Source organism: Neophocaena asiaeorientalis, unplaced genomic scaffold (assembly GCF_003031525.2).
Source record: "Neophocaena asiaeorientalis asiaeorientalis breed wild unplaced genomic scaffold, Neophocaena_asiaeorientalis_V1.1 scaffold78, whole genome shotgun sequence".
NCBI classification, from domain to species: Eukaryota; Metazoa; Chordata; class Mammalia; order Artiodactyla; family Phocoenidae; genus Neophocaena; species Neophocaena asiaeorientalis.
The window spans coordinates 402,659-422,523 of NW_020175018.1; the positions used below are offsets into that span (position 1 = coordinate 402,659).

At 52.2% G+C, this 19,865-nt stretch overlaps 1 protein-coding gene across 5 annotated transcripts in view; it reads left to right on the plus strand.

The window, feature by feature from the left end:
• The window catches only part of RGS3 (regulator of G protein signaling 3), a 128,746-nt gene that overhangs the window by 42,633 nt on the left and 66,248 nt on the right, over positions 1-19,865 (plus strand). For 4 of the 5 annotated variants that reach the window (XM_024762166.1, XM_024762168.1, XM_024762167.1 and 1 more), the window contains 4 exons: positions 3,243-3,439; positions 5,732-5,815; positions 11,118-11,229; positions 17,394-17,437. In XM_024762166.1, the coding sequence (XP_024617934.1) occupies positions 3,243-3,439; positions 5,732-5,815; positions 11,118-11,229; positions 17,394-17,437 (437 nt within the window). Of the gene's footprint in view, positions 1-3,242; positions 3,440-5,731; positions 5,816-8,373; positions 8,446-11,117; positions 11,230-17,393; positions 17,438-19,865 lie in introns of those variants that run through there. The other variant, XM_024762172.1, reaches the window with a different exon arrangement.

Sequence of the window (19,865 nt, forward strand, 5' to 3'; positions counted from 1 at the left end):
TTGGTATCCAAGGACATCTTTGCTCTTTACCAGGGATCAAATATTCCTAGCTCCTGGTCCGCGGGTTCAGAGGAAGGGGTGGAATTCAGGGTACAGATCTTCCCTTAAACCCACTCAGGGTTCTCCAGAGGCTAAAGCTGTCGCCAGGGTGACGACTTCTGTCTCCTCCTCTGGCTGGGCTGCTCGGCCTCCTTGTAGGAGGGTGGGTGGGTTGAGCCAACCTGAATAGAATGGAGTCTGGTGCTCTTCTGGGGCCTGTGGTGCCTGCCCGCCTGTCGTCGGCGTGTTCTCCAGGGCTGCGGGTGCCCTTGGCATTGTCCCTTGCCCTGTGAAAGCAGCCCAGCCTCAGATTCGCCACGGCCGGGGGACGGATGGCTGCCAAGGCTCACCTCGGAAGCCGGAGCAAAGCCGAGTAATTACTGTTTGGTCAGTGAAGCAGGTGTTTAAGGGGTGATATGGGGGTTTAGACCAGAGGGTGTAAGCGGTAGCAGGTGGGAAGTTAAGGAGTTTGCCTTCGCAGAGCGCAGTAGCTGGGTTATAACTTGGACTGTTTTTTAAAAAAAATACTTCAAAAAATCAGTTTTGGAAAATCAAGCCCACTTGCTACACACTATCCAGGGTATGTGGAGATGGGGCACGAGGGCATGCCACATAGGTTGGGTTGATTCCGCTTTGTACCAGTTACTGGCCAGATGACCTTGGGCAAGTCCCTCAGTCACTCCAGGCCTCAGTTGCCTTGTCTATAAAATGGGGCTGCTTCCCACCTGAAGGCAAATGTGTATGTCAAGTGGCTTATTCATGACTCTCTAGGCCCAAGGCAAAGATTCTGTGACAGCCCTATGCAGCTGGGCTAGGGCAGGGAAGAAGTGGATTCCTTTAAAGGTCAGACTGGGGGCAGGCAAAAGCCCAGATTTGGGCATTAGCAAACAGCCCCCTTTGTTAAGTTTGGTCTACTTTGCCTTGCTTGTCAGTCCTGTGTGGTTTTGCCTTCTCTGGTCTAGGCTCGGTTGTGTTAAATTAGACTGTCTAGTTCCAGACTGACCCTTTGATCCCTGTTCATGGTAGAGTTTGTGGCGCAGCAGCCCTGTCCTAATGCCAGCCCTGACGGGTGGATTATTTGTTGGCTTGGGTTTATAATCCTCGTGCCCTCACACCCTGGTACCATTCACCAAACCCTTTCCCATCGGGTCTCTCGTGTGCGCCCTCACCTGCCCTGGGCCAGGCAAGGCAGCAGTCTGTATTATCTCTGCTTTGCAGTGGAGAAAACTCTGGCTCAGAGGGGGAAGGAACCTGGTCAGGGTTATTACACAGCCAGTCTCTGAGGAGGCCAGTGCTCAAGTTCAGGTGTCTTGTCCAACTCAAATCCAGTGCAGAGCTTGAGAGCCAGGATGGGTTCTTTCAGCAAAGGGGCCAGCGCCTGGCAGCACAGAGCCCTCTGGGGCGGAGGTCCGGGGCCAGAGCAGACGAGGAGCTGGGTAGGTACTTCCATGCATCTGCCCCCGCCCCCGTCCTGGGCGCACGCTCTTTTCACTCTTCTCTAAGTGACTCCCCGAAGGAGCGGGGGGTGGTTTAGGTGATCACGCTTCGAGTGCTGCCCAAGATGCTGCTGTGATCAGTGGTCACTTGTGTGTGTGGGTTGACTTGTTTTTCTTACCCTGCTCGGTGAGAAGGGGCATGGGGTGGGTAGAGGAGGCAAGTGTGAAGCCTTCCGAGCTGAGTTTTTCCCCTGAGGCTGGGGACCACGCGTTGGTGGGGAGCTTCCCCGAGATGTAGTTGGGGTCAGGCCACCTGTTCACCCCCAGGCTGCCGGGACTGGGGGTGGCGGAAGGAGACCTGGGCCCCCGTGGGCTGCACATGCAGGTCAGGGAGGGCTGATCAGTTGCTCACCTGACAGCAGGGACCCTCGGAGGGGGCCCAGGTGTGTGCAGAGTCTGAATGCCCTGGAGTTTGTCTCCTACCTGCTTGTGTCCAAGAATTCCTGACTTTTTAGCTACTCTGTGTTTTGCTCTTCTGCCCATTGGATGAGACATGATAAAGATCTGTATGCCACCCCTTGTTCAGTATGAGGGTATGTGTCCTGCTGTGTCACCGTATAGAGGGACTCCCTGCAGCTCTCTGCTCTCTTCCCTGGGGGTGATTCATTCTCTCTCTCTCTCTCTCTCTTCTCTCTCTCTCTCTCTCCCCCGCTTTTCTGATGAGAATAATTTGTGAGTTGATAGCCAAGCCGGGGAATACCTCCTGGCTGCGATGAAGCCTAGGATTCCCAGAGTCCCTGGAGTATCTGATTAACTCGCTTTCCCAAGTAGAGAAATCACAACAACAAAACCACAATAAGTTAGCAGCTCACTTTTACCGCACACTTACCAGGTCCCAGGCATTATTCTAGGGGCTTTACTTGGAGTGTCTCATTTAATCCTCACAGCAACCCCATGAGCTTGGTACTATAATTGCAGTGAGGAAACCAAGACTCTGAGGGGCGAAGTGAGTTTCTGGTGGTCACCAAGCTGGGGAGCAGAGGAGTGGGATTTGGGTGCAGCCCTCTGGCTCAGAATGGGTGCTCTTCCCCAGGAACTGGAGCGGCAGGTGCCACTCCCTATTCCAGACTGACTCAGTGAGCCAGGCCACTCCAACTCCCTTGGCTAGTAGAAGGCAGACACCCATACGTCCTGAGAAAGCCCACTGTCTCTGCTATCACTGCAGAAACATGACCTCCAGTCCCTTTGTTCAAGGGACCTGGGAGGCAATGAAACGGGCCAGCAGTGTTGGGTGTGCGGAGGGAGCAGTGGGGATGGGGACAAGAGGGACCACACATGCTCTGCCACCCAGGACGCTCCATCTGATTGCTTGTTTGTCGTGGGACTGTGGGCCCGGTGAGGTCAGATCTTCTGATTTTTTGAATCTGAGAGATTTTCTGATTTTTAAATGTACGAGGCCAAACCGATAGGTCTGATTCAGGTCCTGGGTCACCAGATGAGGAATGCTGCCTTTATCATTGTTGGCAGTTCCCAGCTCTGTCCTTGCCCTGGAGTTGCTGGTTTACACGTTAGTATCTCTCACAGAGTGTGAGGGGATTCCTTCTGAGGTCTCCCTGTCTTCTCAGCACCTTGCTCAGGGCCCGGCGCATGGTAGCTGCTGTTGTTAATGGCTGTTAATGGACTGAGACTGTGTTCCCTGTTTCTGCAGAGGCATGCCTCTGCAGGGGGTGTGGAAATGCCTCACGGTCCCGCATCTCTGTTCCACAGAATCAGGGAGTCCCAGTAAAGGGAAGTCTTACACGGGCCTGGGGAAGAAGTGTCGGCTGATGAAGACGGTGCAGACCATGAAGGGCCATGGGAACTACCAGAATTGCCCGGTGATGAGGCCACATGCCCCACACTCAAGCTATGGCACCTACGTCACCCTGGCCCCCAAGGTCCTGGTGTTCCCCATCTTTGTTCAGGTGAGCTGATGACTGACCCCAAGGGCTCCCTCTGGAGGAGGTGAGAAAGAATAGGGTCCTTCACCCCGGGACTCAGAGATGGTACCTCGTTCCAGGTCTGAGGACCCCCTTTTGGGAAAGACAAATAGCTTTAGGGGCTCAGGATTCCGGGGGTTATACTGAGGGAGCAGAGGTTTCCAGGAGGAGGAACAGGAGAGTGGGGGCAGGGAAGCTCGGCGACAAGCGGGTATGGTTGTATTGTCACAGGGCCTGTGTGCTGAGGGTTCTGCTTCCTGGCTCCTCCAGTACTTTGTTGTTCGGAGATGACCAAGGGAGAGAGCCTCGAGGTCTGGCATCTTGTCTGGCCATCAGACATCTTAGCAAACATGTCTGGCCAGTACTAGCTGGTGGCCTGAGATTATTTAGATCTCCCTTCCCCTGCTTTGCTCTCTTTTTCCTTCTCTTCCTCCCCATTTCCAAACCTTTATTTATTCTATCACCCAGATATAACCAATGTGAGCATTTAGATATCTTTCCTGTGCATATACATATTTAAAAAAAAACCCAGACAGATCTTATTGTACGTTTTATATCCTGTTGCCTTTTTTAAACAAGAATTGCAGCATGAACATTTCCTACATCATTAAATATTCTTTGAGACTGTGTCTTGTAGCGATTGGACACTACTATATGGATGTACCATATTTATTTAACCAGTTCTCTATTCTGTTCAGACACTTGTGTTATGTCTACTCTTTTGCTATTGTAAATAACTCTGTGATGAAGATCCTCATACGTGAATTGCCTCTCGGATTATTTTCCTTGGGGGAGATTCCAAGAAGCGAAATGACTGGGCTATGGGTCATAAACATCTTAAAGGCTCTTTATGCATATTTTGACAAATTGCTTTCCAGAGAGGCTCTTAGTTTATCCTCTCATCAGCAACTTAGAGGGGACATGGCCCCAAGAGCTTCATTTCTGACCATGCCTGCCTTCTCTGGTCTCCCTGGCGTCCCATTCTGGGCCTGTCACTGGCCAGTGGATCTTAGAACTCATACTTTTATAGGACGCTCACAACGCAACTCTGGCAGGTGATGTGCCTCTCCCCAGACAACTCTGTGGGCAGGGTCTGCCCTTTGCCTTTCTCTTGGTCTCTTCTCTTTCTCGGGATGTAACCACAAAGGTCTTGGAATCCACGGGACTTATTTTTCATTTTAAAATTTTTACCAAAAAAATTAAAAATTAGTTTTTAAAAGTTATAAAAAACTTTTGAGTTGTAAAATATATACACCAAAAATGGCATAACACTTAAATGCAGAGTTTAACGGGTAATTATAAAGCGGATATCGACTAAGAGAAAGGACTAGACCATTGCCACCACTCCAGAGGCTGTGCATCTCTCTTCCTGATTACGATGCCCCCTCCCCCCGAGACATACCCACTAGCATGACTTTATGATAATCATTTCCTAGCTTTTCTTTAGTTTTACCACCTATATGTGCTTTCCTAAATGACTTCTTTTTGAATATTGCTTAATGAAACCATATCTCATATCTTCTTTTGGGCCTTGCTTCTTTTGCCTCACGTTACTTGTAAGATCCATCTTGGTTGTTGTGAGTAGTTGACATTTGTTTTGTTATCTTTCTTCCAGCACCTTGCTTGGTGTCAGGTGCCCAGAAGCCATGTTATAAATGTGCATTCACGAGGATAAGCCCTGCTGGGTAGTCCAGGGCTGAGGGAGGTTTCTTCAGGCTGTGCAGGGGCAGGGCTCCACCGTGGGTATGGGGCAGGGTCATGTGGTGGGGTGACAGGTTTGGCTGAGACTTGGTCCCTGGGAACTGACAGCTGAGAAGAACTCAGTTAACTCAAGTGTGTTATGAATGTAGAGCAGGGACTGGCCTGGCCCTGAAGGGACTCAGGTGACCAAATCTGGCATGAGGCTGTCAGGATACTGCCAGAGGTGTCCTGAGAGCCTGGGCCTGACAGCATGAACAGGACAGATGGGGGAATGTGGGGGCCGGGAGCGCCCAGGAGCTCGGTGCAGTGGGGGAGCTGGGGCAGGCTCGGGTGGTAGGGTCGGGGGCGGGGAGGATGGCAAAGGCCGACCATGTGGTTGGACTTCCTGCAGCCAGTGTGCGAGGGCGGGTGGGGAAGGTAGCAGCAGCAGTTCCGCCCAGGATGAGCGTCTCTGTCTTTCTGTTTCTGTCTGTGTATGAGGGGGTGTGTGGGCTCTTGGGGTGTTGGGGCAGGGCTAGCGGTCTTTAGTCTTCTGTGACTGGCTTTGGCAGGCTGCCTCCCCCTCCCCTTCCCAAGCCTTTAGATCTCTGTAACCCTGCCAGGACCCTCCTGTTGTCGGAGGAGCTGCTGCTGTATGAGGGGAGAAACAAGGCTGCCGAGGTAAGACACTCACATTTCCCCGGTGGGGTTTCTGGTGGGCTTCATCGGCCATCCTCCAGGCCCCTAACTTTCCTCTCTTCCTGATGGTCTCAGAATTGTACAATTGGGGTAGAAAAGACCAGAAAAGGCCTCCATGCCCTCTTTACCAAATGGCTACCCAGCTTTTTTGGGTATATTTCCAGTGATAGGGAACTTGCCACCTCTCAAAGCGACAGAGTGCATCTTTGATGGTTAGAGAGTTTTCCCAACACCTAATGACGTTCCACTGTTTCTCCCATCTTCCTCTAAGGAGCAGGAGAGATGGCATTTCACCCCAGCTGTGATGAATGACTTTGTGGGTGAGAAGATAAAGCTGTTAGCCAAAGAGAATTTTAGAAGAGCACCCGTTACCTGTGTTTTTGGATGTATATTAACCCAAATCCAAAATCTTCTTCTGAGGGATAAGTCTGTGATCTCTCTTTGGGATCTAGCTCTGCCAACAGGGACCTGGGTGTGTAGGTCATGCTGCTTTTCCTGGGAGCTGGCCCTGGCTTATCTCTAACTGGGGGGATTTCACTCGCCCACACCATCCCCAGAGCTGGCCAGGTTCCGGCTCAGTCCCATGAATTTAAATCTACTTGGGAACAGAAGTTGGAGCTCTGGGGTCTGACTGGGCTACCTGGGAGCCTTGAAGAGAGGGTAGGGGGCTTGCCTCCAATCAGGCCCTGATTCAGAGCTGGCAGTGTGGCTTGGCTGAGTTGAGTGACAGCTTGGGGTGGTGGAAAGATCAGGAAACTTGGAGGCAGAAGGCATGTAGCCAGCTCTTGCTCCGCGGCTGGTTCACTTACGACTTCTTCCTTCTTCCTCAGTCTTCCCATCGGAACAGTGGGGTGTGTGTGTGTTTGAGGCAGCAAGGGCAGGGTCTGAGGTCAGCTGATCTCTAAGGGCCGTTTCAGCCTCAGCATTCCGGGACATTTTGTGTAGTCGTGACGAAAGCAGGCTGCTTTTGTTTTGTTTGTGAAACAAGCAGACCAGAACTCATATTTTCCAAATGAGCGTTGTCTTTCAGGGGCGCTCCCTGGGGAGACTGCAGGATTATTTCTACCACACTGGCGTTGCTTACCACATTTCTGGACCTCCTCTTCGGGAACTTTCTTAAGAACCTTGGCATAACTTCTGAATTGCCTCTGTGGGGGTAGAACTTCATCTGTTGCAGGGGATTTGGGTTTTAGGAACGAGAAGTCCTTTGGAGCTACGCTTGGTGAATAAGTGTGTGGTGGAGCTCAGTCAGGTAGCCAAAAGTCAGAAACTGAGGTGTGTGGCTATAAACTCACAAGACTCAGAAGGAGGCAGTTAGAAATGGCAGCCACTGTGGAATACATTCATATGTCTCAATGTGCTCTTTTCTTCCCCTACTCACTCACCATTAAGCCTGCAAACCTTGAGCACTTTTTATTTATCCTCACTGTGCAAGTTTTCCATTCTTGATCCCAGTTAACTCTCACAGCTTCCCGAGGAGAGGCACGTTTGTCCCTACTCAGTAGATGAGGAAACTGAGGCTCCAGTGAGATTTACTAGGACCTGAGGGTCTCAAGACTCCTAAAAGATGGAGCCACGATTAGCACTTGGGATCTCTCTGGCTCAGCAGTTCTTTCCAGGATCCCATGCTGGCTCTGGTGTGTTTGTTTAAAAACAAACTAACAAACATAAGCTGAAGCCAGGGCCTGATGATAGTTAAAATCTGTCCAAAAGCTCTTTGCCTAGTGGGTCTTCGGAGCCCTAGAACTAAGAGACCCCTTTTGACGGTTGAAAGAAATGATTTGAACACAAGGAAAAATAATGCATTTCTTTTTCTTGAAATATGATAGGAAGCAAATACGTGGCTGTTAGTAGTCTGTCGTGTTATTCAGGCCAAAAATATAAACCAATTCAAGAGGGGTTTGGCGAAGTTCAGAGAATTGCATCGTGGCTGGGCCCTCAGGAGCCGTCCATTCTAATTGCTTCCCTGTAACTTTCCAGCTGATCGTTCTCCATCCAGCCTCTTCTTGAGTCTGCTGAGGGAGCCCTCCCGGCAGTGGTTCTATTACCAGAGAGCCCTAAATTGTAGAAAGTTGCTCGACAGAAATCTTTGTTCATGGAATGTTCCCCCTTGGCTTGGTGTCCCTTCTCTTCTCTGGGCATGCTCTGTGAGCTGATCCAGTCCCACACCGTGAACTGCCCTCATCACACGCCCTCCCGGAAGTCACCAACTTGATTAACGTGCCCTGAGATCAAATCAGCGTTTTGGTACAGACTCATTTCTACATTCAAAGAATGGTTACTGAGCATCTACGATGGAGCCAGGCCCTGTGCTGGAGGTTCCAGGAGTCCTATGGGGCACAAGACAGACATGCCCTCACTTTACACACCGACTCATTAAGTTTACCGTTTGCTCGGGCACCAAGACCTTTGCTGCAAACCCTGCCCTCAGGCAAGATTCCTCTGAGGAAGCTTGGTTAGGACCACGTGGGATTAGTGGTGCTTCAAGTCTCAAGGATTTCCTAACCAAGCGATTCCTCGACTCTTGAGCCTTTGGGAAAGCAGATGTGTCCTTGGAACAAGTGTGGGGAAGACAGCTGGCGGCCCCCAGGGCCTGCTGTGGGAAGCAGAAGGTAACTGGGCTGTGGAGATGGGCGTCACTTCACTGTGGGCTGCTGTGGCTCCTGCGGGGAGAGAGGCCTGCAGGGTGCTGGTGAGACGGGAGAGGGGCCCACCTGCCCTCCTCTGGCACCCTCGCCTCTCTGCCCTGTCTCCCGCTGTGCAGCAGCTCTGTCCTTTCCCTGACCCGGCTTTTGGGGAAATTCTTCGTTCAGGCCTTAATCACTTCCTGTCTAGACCACATTCTCAGCTCTGGGAATCTGGGCCAGGGCAACGACCTGGGTCTTTTCTCACCTTGCTGGTGCCTCTTCTCCACTTGCCATCCATCCAGCCCTTTCTGGGCCTGGGTTGTTTTTTGAATTTTTAGGCTCCTGACAGACTATCTCCTCTGACCCTTCCCCTGCCAGCTTCCCTGTGGGTCCAGAGACCACTTCCTGGTTTCCACTGAGTGGGTCAGGGGACCCTGAGGGTTTGTCTTGTGCTTGCCTAGTGTAGAGCTTTCTCCTTTCCACTCAGTGGATGTTGAAGTCTTCTCCTCAGACAACCAAGCCCTAAACTCCTTCTGAGTTCTGAGATCATTTTCTTCCCTTCCCTTAACTTCTGTCTCCTTTGTTCCTCTTTTTTGGTCCCTGCTTGGATTCTTTCACATTCAGGGACAGGACAACTGTAGGCACATTGCTACCTCACCATATTGTGAGAGCTTTGCGGTCATCCAGACCTGGGCAATGGTCTCTGGCTGTGTAGCCTTGGACAGGTCACTTAACCTCTCGGTGCTGTAGGGTCCTCACCTATACATGAGGGCAATGATGTTAGTTACAAGTGAGGATCCACTGAGCATAAAGTAAGTGCTCAGTAAATGGAGGCTTCTGTGGACTATGCTGGGTCAGGGCTGTGATGGGAAGGGGTTTGGAGAGAGTCACTGCCAGGATGCCTTCCAGCCCAGGGTTCAGGAGCCCTTGTGTTTGGTCCCCGTTAGATAAGCCAGAGCCCCTGAATGCCTCCTGCTCAAGAATGCCCCCTATTGTCTCTGTGGCCCAGATTCCCTCAAACCTCTGTGTGCCACGTAGTCCTTTGAAAAACACTTCTGTATTTTTAAATTATAAAAGTAACAGATTCTCATTGCAAACTAATGCAAATTAAACAGAAATGTATAAAGTCAAGTCCCATTCCCCACAGTGAAGACTGTGATGAGTATTTTAGACGTTAAAAAATGTATAAATACAGACAGGTTTACAGTTTGGTTTTATGAAGTTGGATCATACGCTAGGTATTTTTTGGACATTGCACTATTTTGATTTATGATGGACAGATTTCCATTTCTGTCCACTTGGCTCTACTTTATTCTTTCAATAGTTGCATAAAATTCTCCCACCTGAAGGTAGCATAATTTAGTTTATCCATCCTCTCTTAATGGGTGTTTATGTTCTTTTTTAAAATTACAAAAATTTGTAATGCTGAGAACATCCCTACATGTTCATATTTATATGTCCTTGTAAGTATTTCTATAGGCTAGAGTCATAGAGGTGGAGCTGTTAGGTCATCTTTAACAATCTGACAGCTAAATGTCAACATGTTGGCTTTTTAAAACTTTGTCAACAATCCAGCACACACTCATGTGGCCCTTCGTAGTGCATGCCGACCTTCCAGTGGATTCTTCTTACCCCAGATGAGATGAAATGTCAGATTTTGACACCTCAAAGGGAATTCCACAAAATTAATAATATTCTGTTTTCTTCGGAGAATCTAAAATAGGGTTTTTATTGCTTTTGACTAAAGGCCACCGCAGGATTTACAAAACAAAGAACAGTGTAATCTTTACTGGCATTAGAGGATCAAGTGGATTTTTTCTTAGCGTAAAAATATGCTGAGCATGCCTGATGGTTTACCTATAATGTCTAAAAATATCTTTCTCCTTTATTTTTGGAGCAGCTAGTGCATAAAAGAGATAAAAGTTCTGTGCATGTCTGTGTTGGAGCATAAGTAACTGGCTTTTTCTTGAACTGACGGTGCATGAACGCAGTTAAAATTATCTACAAGAATTATCTACATTTTATCTAAAATTATCTACAAGAATACTCACATTGCATGATGCTTCAAATTCACTGTCTACACAGACCTTGTGAAAGAAGCCTGTAGGGAGCTGAGCAGGGACGTTCCCCCCTGTTTGCACAGATGAAAAAAAACTGAGGCAGAAGGGATTCAGCAGACTTAACCAAGTTTTCATGGCTACTTAGTGGGACAGGTGCCTCGACTTCTGACTCCAAGCCCAGTGCTCTTTCAGCCGGACATTTAGAGGAGAATGCAAGCAAATGTGGCACGTCCTGCAGCTCAAGGGTGGCTCCAAGCCAAGGGCACTGGGCTGGAGATTCCAGAGGCGTTTGGTCAGAGAGGTGGGCCTGTGGGGTGTCGGGCTGTTGAGAGGCTGGCAGAGGCCGTCAGGAGGCATGGAGAATGAGGATGAGGGCTGATTTTTGTTCTGTTATTTTTTCCGACTGTGAGGAGTAGGCAAAAGGGCAGCCTTGACTGCAGGTCAGGTCTCTGCCCTTGGCTTAGGCCACGCTAAGCATCTGCTCCTGGTTATGCCCGAGATGATGGAGACTCGTTACCTGGACTCCCAGGGGAGGCTGTGGCTTCTGGCCTCTGGGACAGCAGAAGAGTGAGCTCTGTTTGCTCTCTCCCTGTGCAGGTGACGCTGTTTGCCTACTCTGACCTGCTGCTCTTCACCAAGGAGGATGAGCCAGGCCGCTGCAACGTCCTGAGGAACCCCCTCTACCTCCAGAGCGTGAAGCTGCAGGAAGGTGAGTGCATGCCCGAGATGCCCTGGACTCCCTCTGCACTCTCCCTGAGTCCTGCTCTGGGCAGCATGGATGGGATGTGTGCCCCTAGGTCTGGTTCTCAGACACTGGCGTTCCAGTCTAGGCTGGCAGGCCCCTGTACACCCTGAGCTTTGCCGGGAGGCTTCTGTTCCAGTGAGGTTTCAGGGAGGCTTGGGAGTGGAGTGGGAAAAGCGCTGGCTTCAGACAGACCTGTGTTCAGATCTTGGCTCTGCCCCTCACTACCTGTGTGACCTCAGGCAAGTTCCTCAACCTCTCTGAGCCTGTTTCCTCATGCGTAAGTGAGGACACCAATAGTATCTCAGAAGGTTTTTGTGAAGATTAAATTAGGTCGTTTATGCAAAATGGCTGGCCCACACCGTGTGCCCAGGCAACACATCCGGGACAGGAGCACGTGGGAGGGTGAAGCGAGTCTCTACCCCACACTTGCCACGGTGCCCTCCCCTCCACTCGGGAATGGGAAACCAGCGGGAATATCTGTCGAGTGGTTTGGTTTGGCGCCTGAGGTCTCTGCTGAAAGGGGCTCAATTTCCTCTCCCAGATTATGAAAACAACACCAGACCTGTTTGAGCATGGGTGACAGGGGCAGGGAGGAAAATATTACCCAGTGAAAGAATTCTGTTTTGACGGGTTTTGCTCCAGGAAAACTTCCTGCCTGTTTGCAAACCCGGCCTGCGTGCTCGGTGCCCCCGCTGTTCTTCCTCCTTAGAAACCCAGGGCGTGTGAGAACCTCCATTCTCGCAGCCCCACAGGAAGTCGCTTACAACTTCTCCTTCTCTGCCTCTGGCTTTCTCCTGCCCACTGCCCACTGCGGCCGCTGAGGGGAAAAAGCAAGTCACCTTGCTTGGGGCCAGCCTCTCCTACAGGATGGGCTGGGCCTGACCAAGGTCATGGGGAGGGACAGCCCTCTGAGCAAGTTCAGCTGAGATCCTGGCATTCCAAGGAGCCCCCCATTACCTGCGGGAGCGGGGTGAGCGAGAGCTACAGTGACTCTGCCCTTGGCTTCCCCGCTGCCCTGCCCCTCCCTCTGTCCCTCACGCCCAGCTTCCCCTACACACCTATTCCCCCGTCCCTCCCACCCCTCTGCACACACATGTACTCACACGCCTGCCCACCCCCAGCTCCCACTATCTAGGACCCAGTCAGATTTGAGGGGTGCTGGTGGGGGGCTGTGCTTGGTAATACAGGCTGATTGATGATAAGAACCATCACACAAGTCGGGCTCATCACACAAGTCTGGGGCCTGCAAGCCCAGGACCCTGGGCAGCTCAGCCTCCTGCTGAAAGGAGGGAGGGGGAAGAGGGCTTTCAAACTGGCTGAGCATTGGGTGCAGGTTGGGAGCCACAGGGCAGAGGAAGAGCCTAGGGCAGTAGCTGGGGGCGTGAGGCCCTGGGCCGGCCGGCTTTGCTGCTGACGTGTGGTGTGGCTTCAGCTGCTCCTTTCTCCCTTTTCTGGGCTGCGGTTTTTCTGACTGTGAAACCAGGCTTGGGCAGTCCAGTGTGTTCCCTCCCAGACCTGACGTGCCCACATGGACCCCGAGGTTGCTCTGAGAAGCTGGACAGTGCTCATTTGTCTGGTCCCCACCCCTAGCCCGGGTGCGGGGAGTCCGCTGGGAATTGGTTGGATCTTCCCCTCCTGGAGGCCCCAACCTAAGGCTTGAAGTGAGAGGCAGGGTAAGCACCATCCTCCACTGGGTGGCAGCTGGTCAGGGTGGGTGGTGTGAGGCCTTGGGGCGTGGCAGAGAAACCTCCCGCGTGCCCGGTTGCACGTGAGCTCCAGCCTGTGCGGGCATGGCCTCCTGGGGCTGGAGACTGTGGGTGGCCAAGACCAGCAGTGCTCAGGAGAGATGACCACAGCCCTTGGAGCCTATTGGGTTGGCACGTGAGGGGGTGTGTATGTGAGTGTGTGTGTGTGTGTGCGCGCGCGTGTGTGCGTGTGTGTGTGTGTGTGTATGCGCGCGCCTGTCCTGGCTGGCCGGGCCGTTGTTCTGGTGCGAACTGTCTTGCCTTTCTCCAGCAGTGTCAGTCAGCAAACACAGCGAGTGTGGCTTTCCATGGAGCCAGGGAGCTGCTGGGAGCGAAGGCAATGGCTCAGAGACACTGAGCACTCAAGGTGCACATTCCAATGCTTAGATGTCTTTTCAGGCACTTGTGGGGAGCCCTTGCCCCGCTCCCTGAGACAGCCTTGGGGGTCCCAGGGTTTTCAGAAGTCCGGTGACCACCTCTCCAGCTGTCGGAGTTGGAGCCGCAGGACCCGGTGTCCTGAGTCCTGACGCCCGCACTCCTGCCCCCCTCCCCGCACCCCCAGAGACTCGCTGCAGCAGCAATGGCCTGAGCGAGGCTTTTAAGAGATGCATTTGGGGCCTCAGCTGGAGCTCCTCTTGGCAGGATGGTCTCTGATTAACATTGCTCATGACTCCTAAGGTTTCTTGTCTCTTTCAAATCAACATATGCGGAAAGTTCAGTTTGAGGCAGAGAAGATGGTGAACGAGGAGCACACCCAGCCTTTCCTGCAGGCTAGGGCTGGCGAGGGCAGTTCCCTGGCCGAGGAGGATCTGCCCCACCCAGGGACCAAGGACTCCCTTGTGTGACATGCCTGATGCGTGCTTGGCTCTGCTGGCCAAGCCTACTCCCAGGGCTGGGCACGGGCACAGAACATCGTGGGTGCCCAATGACTGTTTGTTGGGTGAATGAGTGTAGGACCCAAGGGAGATGGGAAGCGTGGCCTCAGCTTGGGGGCTGGGGTGCACTCCTCCCTCAGGGCTCCCGGCTGGTGGCCACTTAAACCTTGCCCGCCCTCCTCCTGCCCAGCTTCCCCCGAGCTTCAGCAAGGCTGAATGGCAGTGTAATGGGAACAGGCGGAGAGCTGGTGCTAACAACTGGGACATCTCCGGTCAGCCGGGGCCCATTGTGGTCTCTTCCTGCCTCTGCCGCCCACTGGCTTTGCTGTTCTTTGTGTTTCTGCCTCCCGGGTGGCCAGTATCCCACCCACAGTGTGTCTTCCTGACCTGCTGTGGTCTCTCAGGATGGCCTGGAAATGTCCAGCTGCTTCTTGGGTTCACCATCCACCCTGAGGAGCCCAGGCGCCCCATCTTGGAAACTCAGCTGCTTAGGTCCAGGCTGCTGGTACCCTTGGAGTTAAATTTAGTCGGTTGACATTTTCTGAGCACCTCCTCAGAGCCCACCTCAGTGCTGGCCGCCAGGGTGAGAGCAGAGGAAGAGACGCATACATTCCCACCTCCGGAGCGCATGGCCAGGTGAAATGACAGATGAGTAAACCGGGAGAGGGACAGAAGTGTGACATAGTGGTCAGAACACAGGCTTTGGAGGCAGGCAGTCCTGGGTTCAAGTCTCAGCTCTGTCACTTGCCCACTGCATGCCTTCTGCAAGTTGTTTTCCTTCCCTGGGCCTCAGTTTCTGCATCTGGAAAATGGGGACAACAGCCCTCCTGGCCTGTCTCACAGGTGGGGAGGACTTGGTAACTGGTTGATTTGGGGATCTCAGACCAGGCTTGAGAGGGCTCTGGGAAAATGACAGAGGGGCCAGACCTGGGCCGGGAAGCCACCTCTGGGCTCCCCCCAGCCCATGACTGGGGATCACCCTTGCATAGCCCATGGTCCATGGCCCACATTCCTTGATGGGAAAGAGGGTTCACCCAGGAACCAAATGGCTCCTTGTTAAATTTCAAAATGGTGAAAGTGGTTGGAGTGTTGGATGGAAAGCCCGAATGTGTACTGCCTCACTGTCCCTTTTCCTTTACACCTGCCCCCGTTTCCACACTCTGGAAAGTCCAGAACCCAGTCCAGTGTTTTGGAAGGATTTCTGGCGGAGCTGAGGTTTCTCTCCTGGGTCAGCCATGCTGCAGCCTCCTTTTCTGCAGCTGCAGCTCCTTACAGGCACCCTTGGCTCCTGAGCCTTGCTGTCCTTATTTATGAGGCTCTGAGCCATGCTGAGTGCTGCCCGCATTCTGTCCTTCTCCCAAAGTGCTGTCAGCACAAGGCCGTGACGGGGAGCAGATTTCAGTGAAGGTGTGCAGTAACGCAGGGGTGCCATGGTGGGGTGTCACGGCACAGAAGAGTTTCAAGGCGATCCGTCAGCGATCCCTCGCCACTGGGAATATGTCTTAGGCTGCATCCCCCAACCTTGGCCTCCTGTCTCCCTGAGGCTCCCATCTACCTGGCTTTCCCCTCCCTTCTAGAACCTTCTCTTCTCTCACTGGCAGCTTCTAAAACCCAAAATTCTGTTATTTTCTTACACAGATCTTTTTGTTTCTCCCTTGGCACTAAAATCTGCTTCTAGAAAGTCAAGGAAACGTCCCAGTGTGTTTTCTTAAACAAAAGAAGCCACCTCCCCTTGTCTCCACCCTCAGCAATGCAAGGAACTGGCAGAAGCTTTGAAATTAGAGGTTTCTTAAACACGATGGACTTCTTAGGCAGGGCTGCCCCCTGCCCCCCAACCCATCTCTAGGTGGGGAGAAGCAGAAGGATTTATTCTAATTCCAAAGCAAACCCCCATTTACTTATGAGCTATTTTCATCTAGCTCTGGCTGACATCCCTGGCCTTAGGGATAGATTTGCCCAGGAAACTGCCCATATGCTTGCTCCGAGGGGGCCTGGCCTCCACCCACGTGAGGACCTCACTCACTACTTTTCTTAGGAATAGGCTTGACCCACCGTCTCTGTTTTTCCCTTGCCACCTCTACTTTGCAACGCATTTTGACAATTTCTTTGATTCAGGTGTATGTTGAGGGTTCTGCGTTGAGCCCAGCACTAGTCCTGTTTCCTTGAGGGGACAGGTGCCTGGGTAGGGCCTACGTGGTGGGCATTTGAGAGGCAGGTGTGTAGTGGTTCGGAGAGTGAGCTCTGGGAACAGGCTTCCCGGGTGTAAATCTGGGTTCTTCCCCCTTCTACCTGAGGCATGTTACTCACCCCCTGTGCCTCAGTTTTCTCACATGAATCATGGATGATAATAACCCCTGCCTCATAGGGGTTGTCGTGAGTGTCGAGTTTGGCACACAGCACTGGGTACTCTAAACCCCTATGGCAGTTTAAGTGTTTGCCGTTATATGTGCTGTACGATTGCTTCCCTCAAAAAGGATGACCTGCCTGGTGAGGTTGAATGCTTGAAATACAGGAAGTTCCTAACCAGCCCTGGCCTGTGCTCAGATGAGTGGCCCACGGGGAGTGCTGCCAGGTTCCGAGGAGCAGCCTGCAGCAGTCAGGGAAGGCCACCTGGAGGAGGAGGCGGGGCTACCTCACAGTTGCCATCCCTTGAGCACAACTTGTGCTTCTGCGTCTCCATGCCTTTGCCCGTGCTGTTCCCACCTCCCAGAGTGCCCTCTCTTCCCACCTTGAGTTCAAGCTCAGAAGGGTCCCCCTTTTGTCAGGAAGCCTTCCCTGACAGCTGTGGGTCATCTCTTGGCTCTTGTGTTTCTGCAGCAGGCTGACTAAATCATCTTCCGCCTTAGGGTAGGTATCCCGCCTCAGCTTCTCTGCTGGAGGAGCGGGGAGTGGGCGACAGGCCCTCCCAGCTGCCTCCCAGGTGGAGAGGGTTTGGTGAGTGTTTGAGTTTGGGATTCTAGACCAGGGGTGAGAAGGCTCTAGGAAAACACACTGAGGGGTTGGGCCTGGGCTGGGAAGCCATCTCTGGGCTCCACCCAGCCCGTGATTGGGGATCCCCCTGCATAGCCCATGCATTCCTGGGTGGCTCCTTGTTGAATTTCAAAATGGCAAAGGCAGTTGGAGTGTTTAAAAGAAAACCCAAGTGTGTGCTGCCTCCATGTCCCTCATTGCAGGGGACATGGAAAGGAAGAGGCCTGCTGGGATGGATGACAGCTCCCTGTACCCCACTGCTTGATGCCCAGAGGGTGCTCCTGGCTACCTATCATAGGGTGAGAGCTCAGTATCCCTTGGGTCAGGCTGACCTGCAGGCAAAGGCCTTACATCTGTATCTCAACCTAATTAGATATTAAGTGGGCTTTCCTCCAGAGATTTCCCTGCCCCTTTCTTCTTCTTTTTACAGGAAGTACCACACACAGCCCTCTGGGTGAGACAGCTGGCTGTGCTTAAGTAAACAGTTGAGACTCTGTAACCAGTTCTAAAGCAAGTCTTGCTTTTTGTTCCCTCAAAGGTTCTTCAGAAGACCTGAAGTTCTGTGTGCTGTATCTAGCAGAGGTGAGTCCTTCCCCCTGGATCTGAAGAGAGAGATCTGTGTCCTGGGGCTTGAAGGAAGATGTTGGGCCGGGTTCTAGTGCAGGTTCTGATGCTGCCTCCACACTGAATCCTGCAGGGGTTCCGGGCAGGTCCAGAGTGGCAGTGTCCTGCTCTGTGGAATGGGAACAGCAACCCCTGCCCCTGTGTCTCTTACCTCTGTGTAGAAGAGCAGTGGGCATGAAGGCGCTTAGAGGGGACAGAAGGACACTGTGGTCTCCTGCTTAGGACTTCCTGGTCTCCAGCCCCTGCAGGGGGTCACAGTGAGGGTGTGGCCTGAGAGCCAGGCATCACCCTATTCACTTGGTAGTCCTTCCTCTATAGAGCGCCCTGATTCTTGTGCCCACCTCTTTCCTCCTCTCTTTCTAGAAGGTACCACCTCTGTCCCCTCCTGCAGGGTCTTGTCAATGTTTCAAAAGGCCTGAAGGTAACTGTACCTTTACCTGGGCCAGATAATACAGGTGGAAGAAACCACCTAGCGTCTGTGTTTTGGGCTGGAGTGACGCCCACTCCGTGTGATTGATGTTCCTTAATTCCTTAAGACTGGTTACCTCAGTCTGATGAGAAGCCCAGCTAGACAGTGTGCCTTTGCTGAGCAAAATGGGGGCACATAGCTTATTGCTTGATATGGTTCGGGAGATAAAATATCATTACCAGGGGTTTAATCAAAGAGGGCCTTGGTGATGAAAAAGTTGAGAGCCAGTGAGCCATACAAATTTTTTCAATTTTCAGCAAATTTTCTAATCCCAGCCTTGTACCTCTGCTCATATGAGTCTGCTACCAGTTCCAAGCAGGGATTTATTAGACCCATTCCTTCCCTCTGCTTCTGCTCGTCTGTCTTACTCAGTAACAGTCCTGGGAAACTGCCTATTCTGTGGGAGAATCTACACTGGCCACACGTTATGGGTGAGGCCTGGTCTACACTGGCTGGCCAAGACGAGTACACCATTTTGGGAAGGAATTTGCATGTTGTTTGTGATTGGAAAATCATTCCTTCAGTTCCTGGCTAAGATAGGAGGTGCAGGGCTTCAGGTGAGTCCCTTGGGTGAACACAGACCCCTGAGGACAAGACAGTTGATGAGAAGTTAGCTTCAGGGGACAGCAGGGAATCCAAAGGACAGTGGACCTTGTCGGAGCTGAGCTGGGGACCCTGGCAGCCTAGAATGGCCACTCGAGGTCCAAGAAGGCATTGATGTCCTCCCCTGTGTCAGCATATCCCCACCGGGCACAGGAAGTAGCTGGTGGAGACCCTTCAGGTCCGGCATGAGTTCATTTCCCTGGAGCCGAGCGGGCAGCTTAGGAGAAGCTGTGAGGCAGGCTGGGAAGAGCCAGAGCATTTACCTCCCCAGCCTCACCCATCTGGATTCCAGTTCTCTGCAGCGGGGCCTGAAATGAGGCTCCAGGTTCTTTAATGCCAAGACAGCTTCCTGCCAGGCTGGGGTTATTTTTCCCAGAGAAAAGCACTTCTGCTCCTTGGTTTCCAGGGAGCTGTGACCTCCTACCCCTCCAAAGATTGATGAAGGGATATTGATCTGGGACCTTTTATTTCAGTAAAGTGTCAGGTGATCTGACCCCAAGGGGCTGGGTGTTTGAAGATCACAGGCAGCTAGAAGCCTCTCTGTTCTCTTAATGGGCTGCTCTTTACGAGAGGCATGTCTGTATCACAGGGAAGACAAGATCCCTGCTTGCCCTGTGGCCTGGAATAGGCTTGACAACAGTGGGTTTGGAACTCATGGGGAACCCCAGACTCACGTCTTAGTTGGAACTCCCAGCAAGTGGTTTCTCTTCATTGCCTAACATGCAGGTAGTGTCCAGAGAAGAACCAGGGCAGGAGAGTCAGGATTTGGGGACAGTTTTCCACTCTGCGTTGAGAAAGCCCCAACTGCCTGGGGCGGGCAGCAGCTCTGATTGTTCCCCAGCAGTAGGTCCTGGTTAGTTATCAAGTGGGTGGGATTGTTCTGAGCAGTCCTTGGCCCTGGGGCCTCTATTTCCCTGGACAGGTGTCCCTCAGCCCCTACAAATCCATGGGAGAGATGCAGCCCACGACTGGCTGTACCAGGGGCGTCGAGTCAAAGGCCACACAGGTCAGGGACCATCCGCTAACTTGGAATTTGATCCTGGCTCCATTAATTTAAGAGTTTGCTCTTTGGGGTTAGGAAGACCTAGATTGCAATCTTGGCCCTGCCAAGATTGAGCAAGTCACATACTCATCTCTGAACCAAGGCTGAGGAGTCCTACCTTGTAAGGTTGTTGTAATGATTAAATGAGATCCAGTAAGATACTGTGTCCAAGGTACTTAGCACAGAACCTGCCACACGGTTAGTGCTTGATAAATGGTAGCTATTATTTCTGTCAGCTTCCTAACAGGCGGAGAGCTTTTCATATTCAGTTA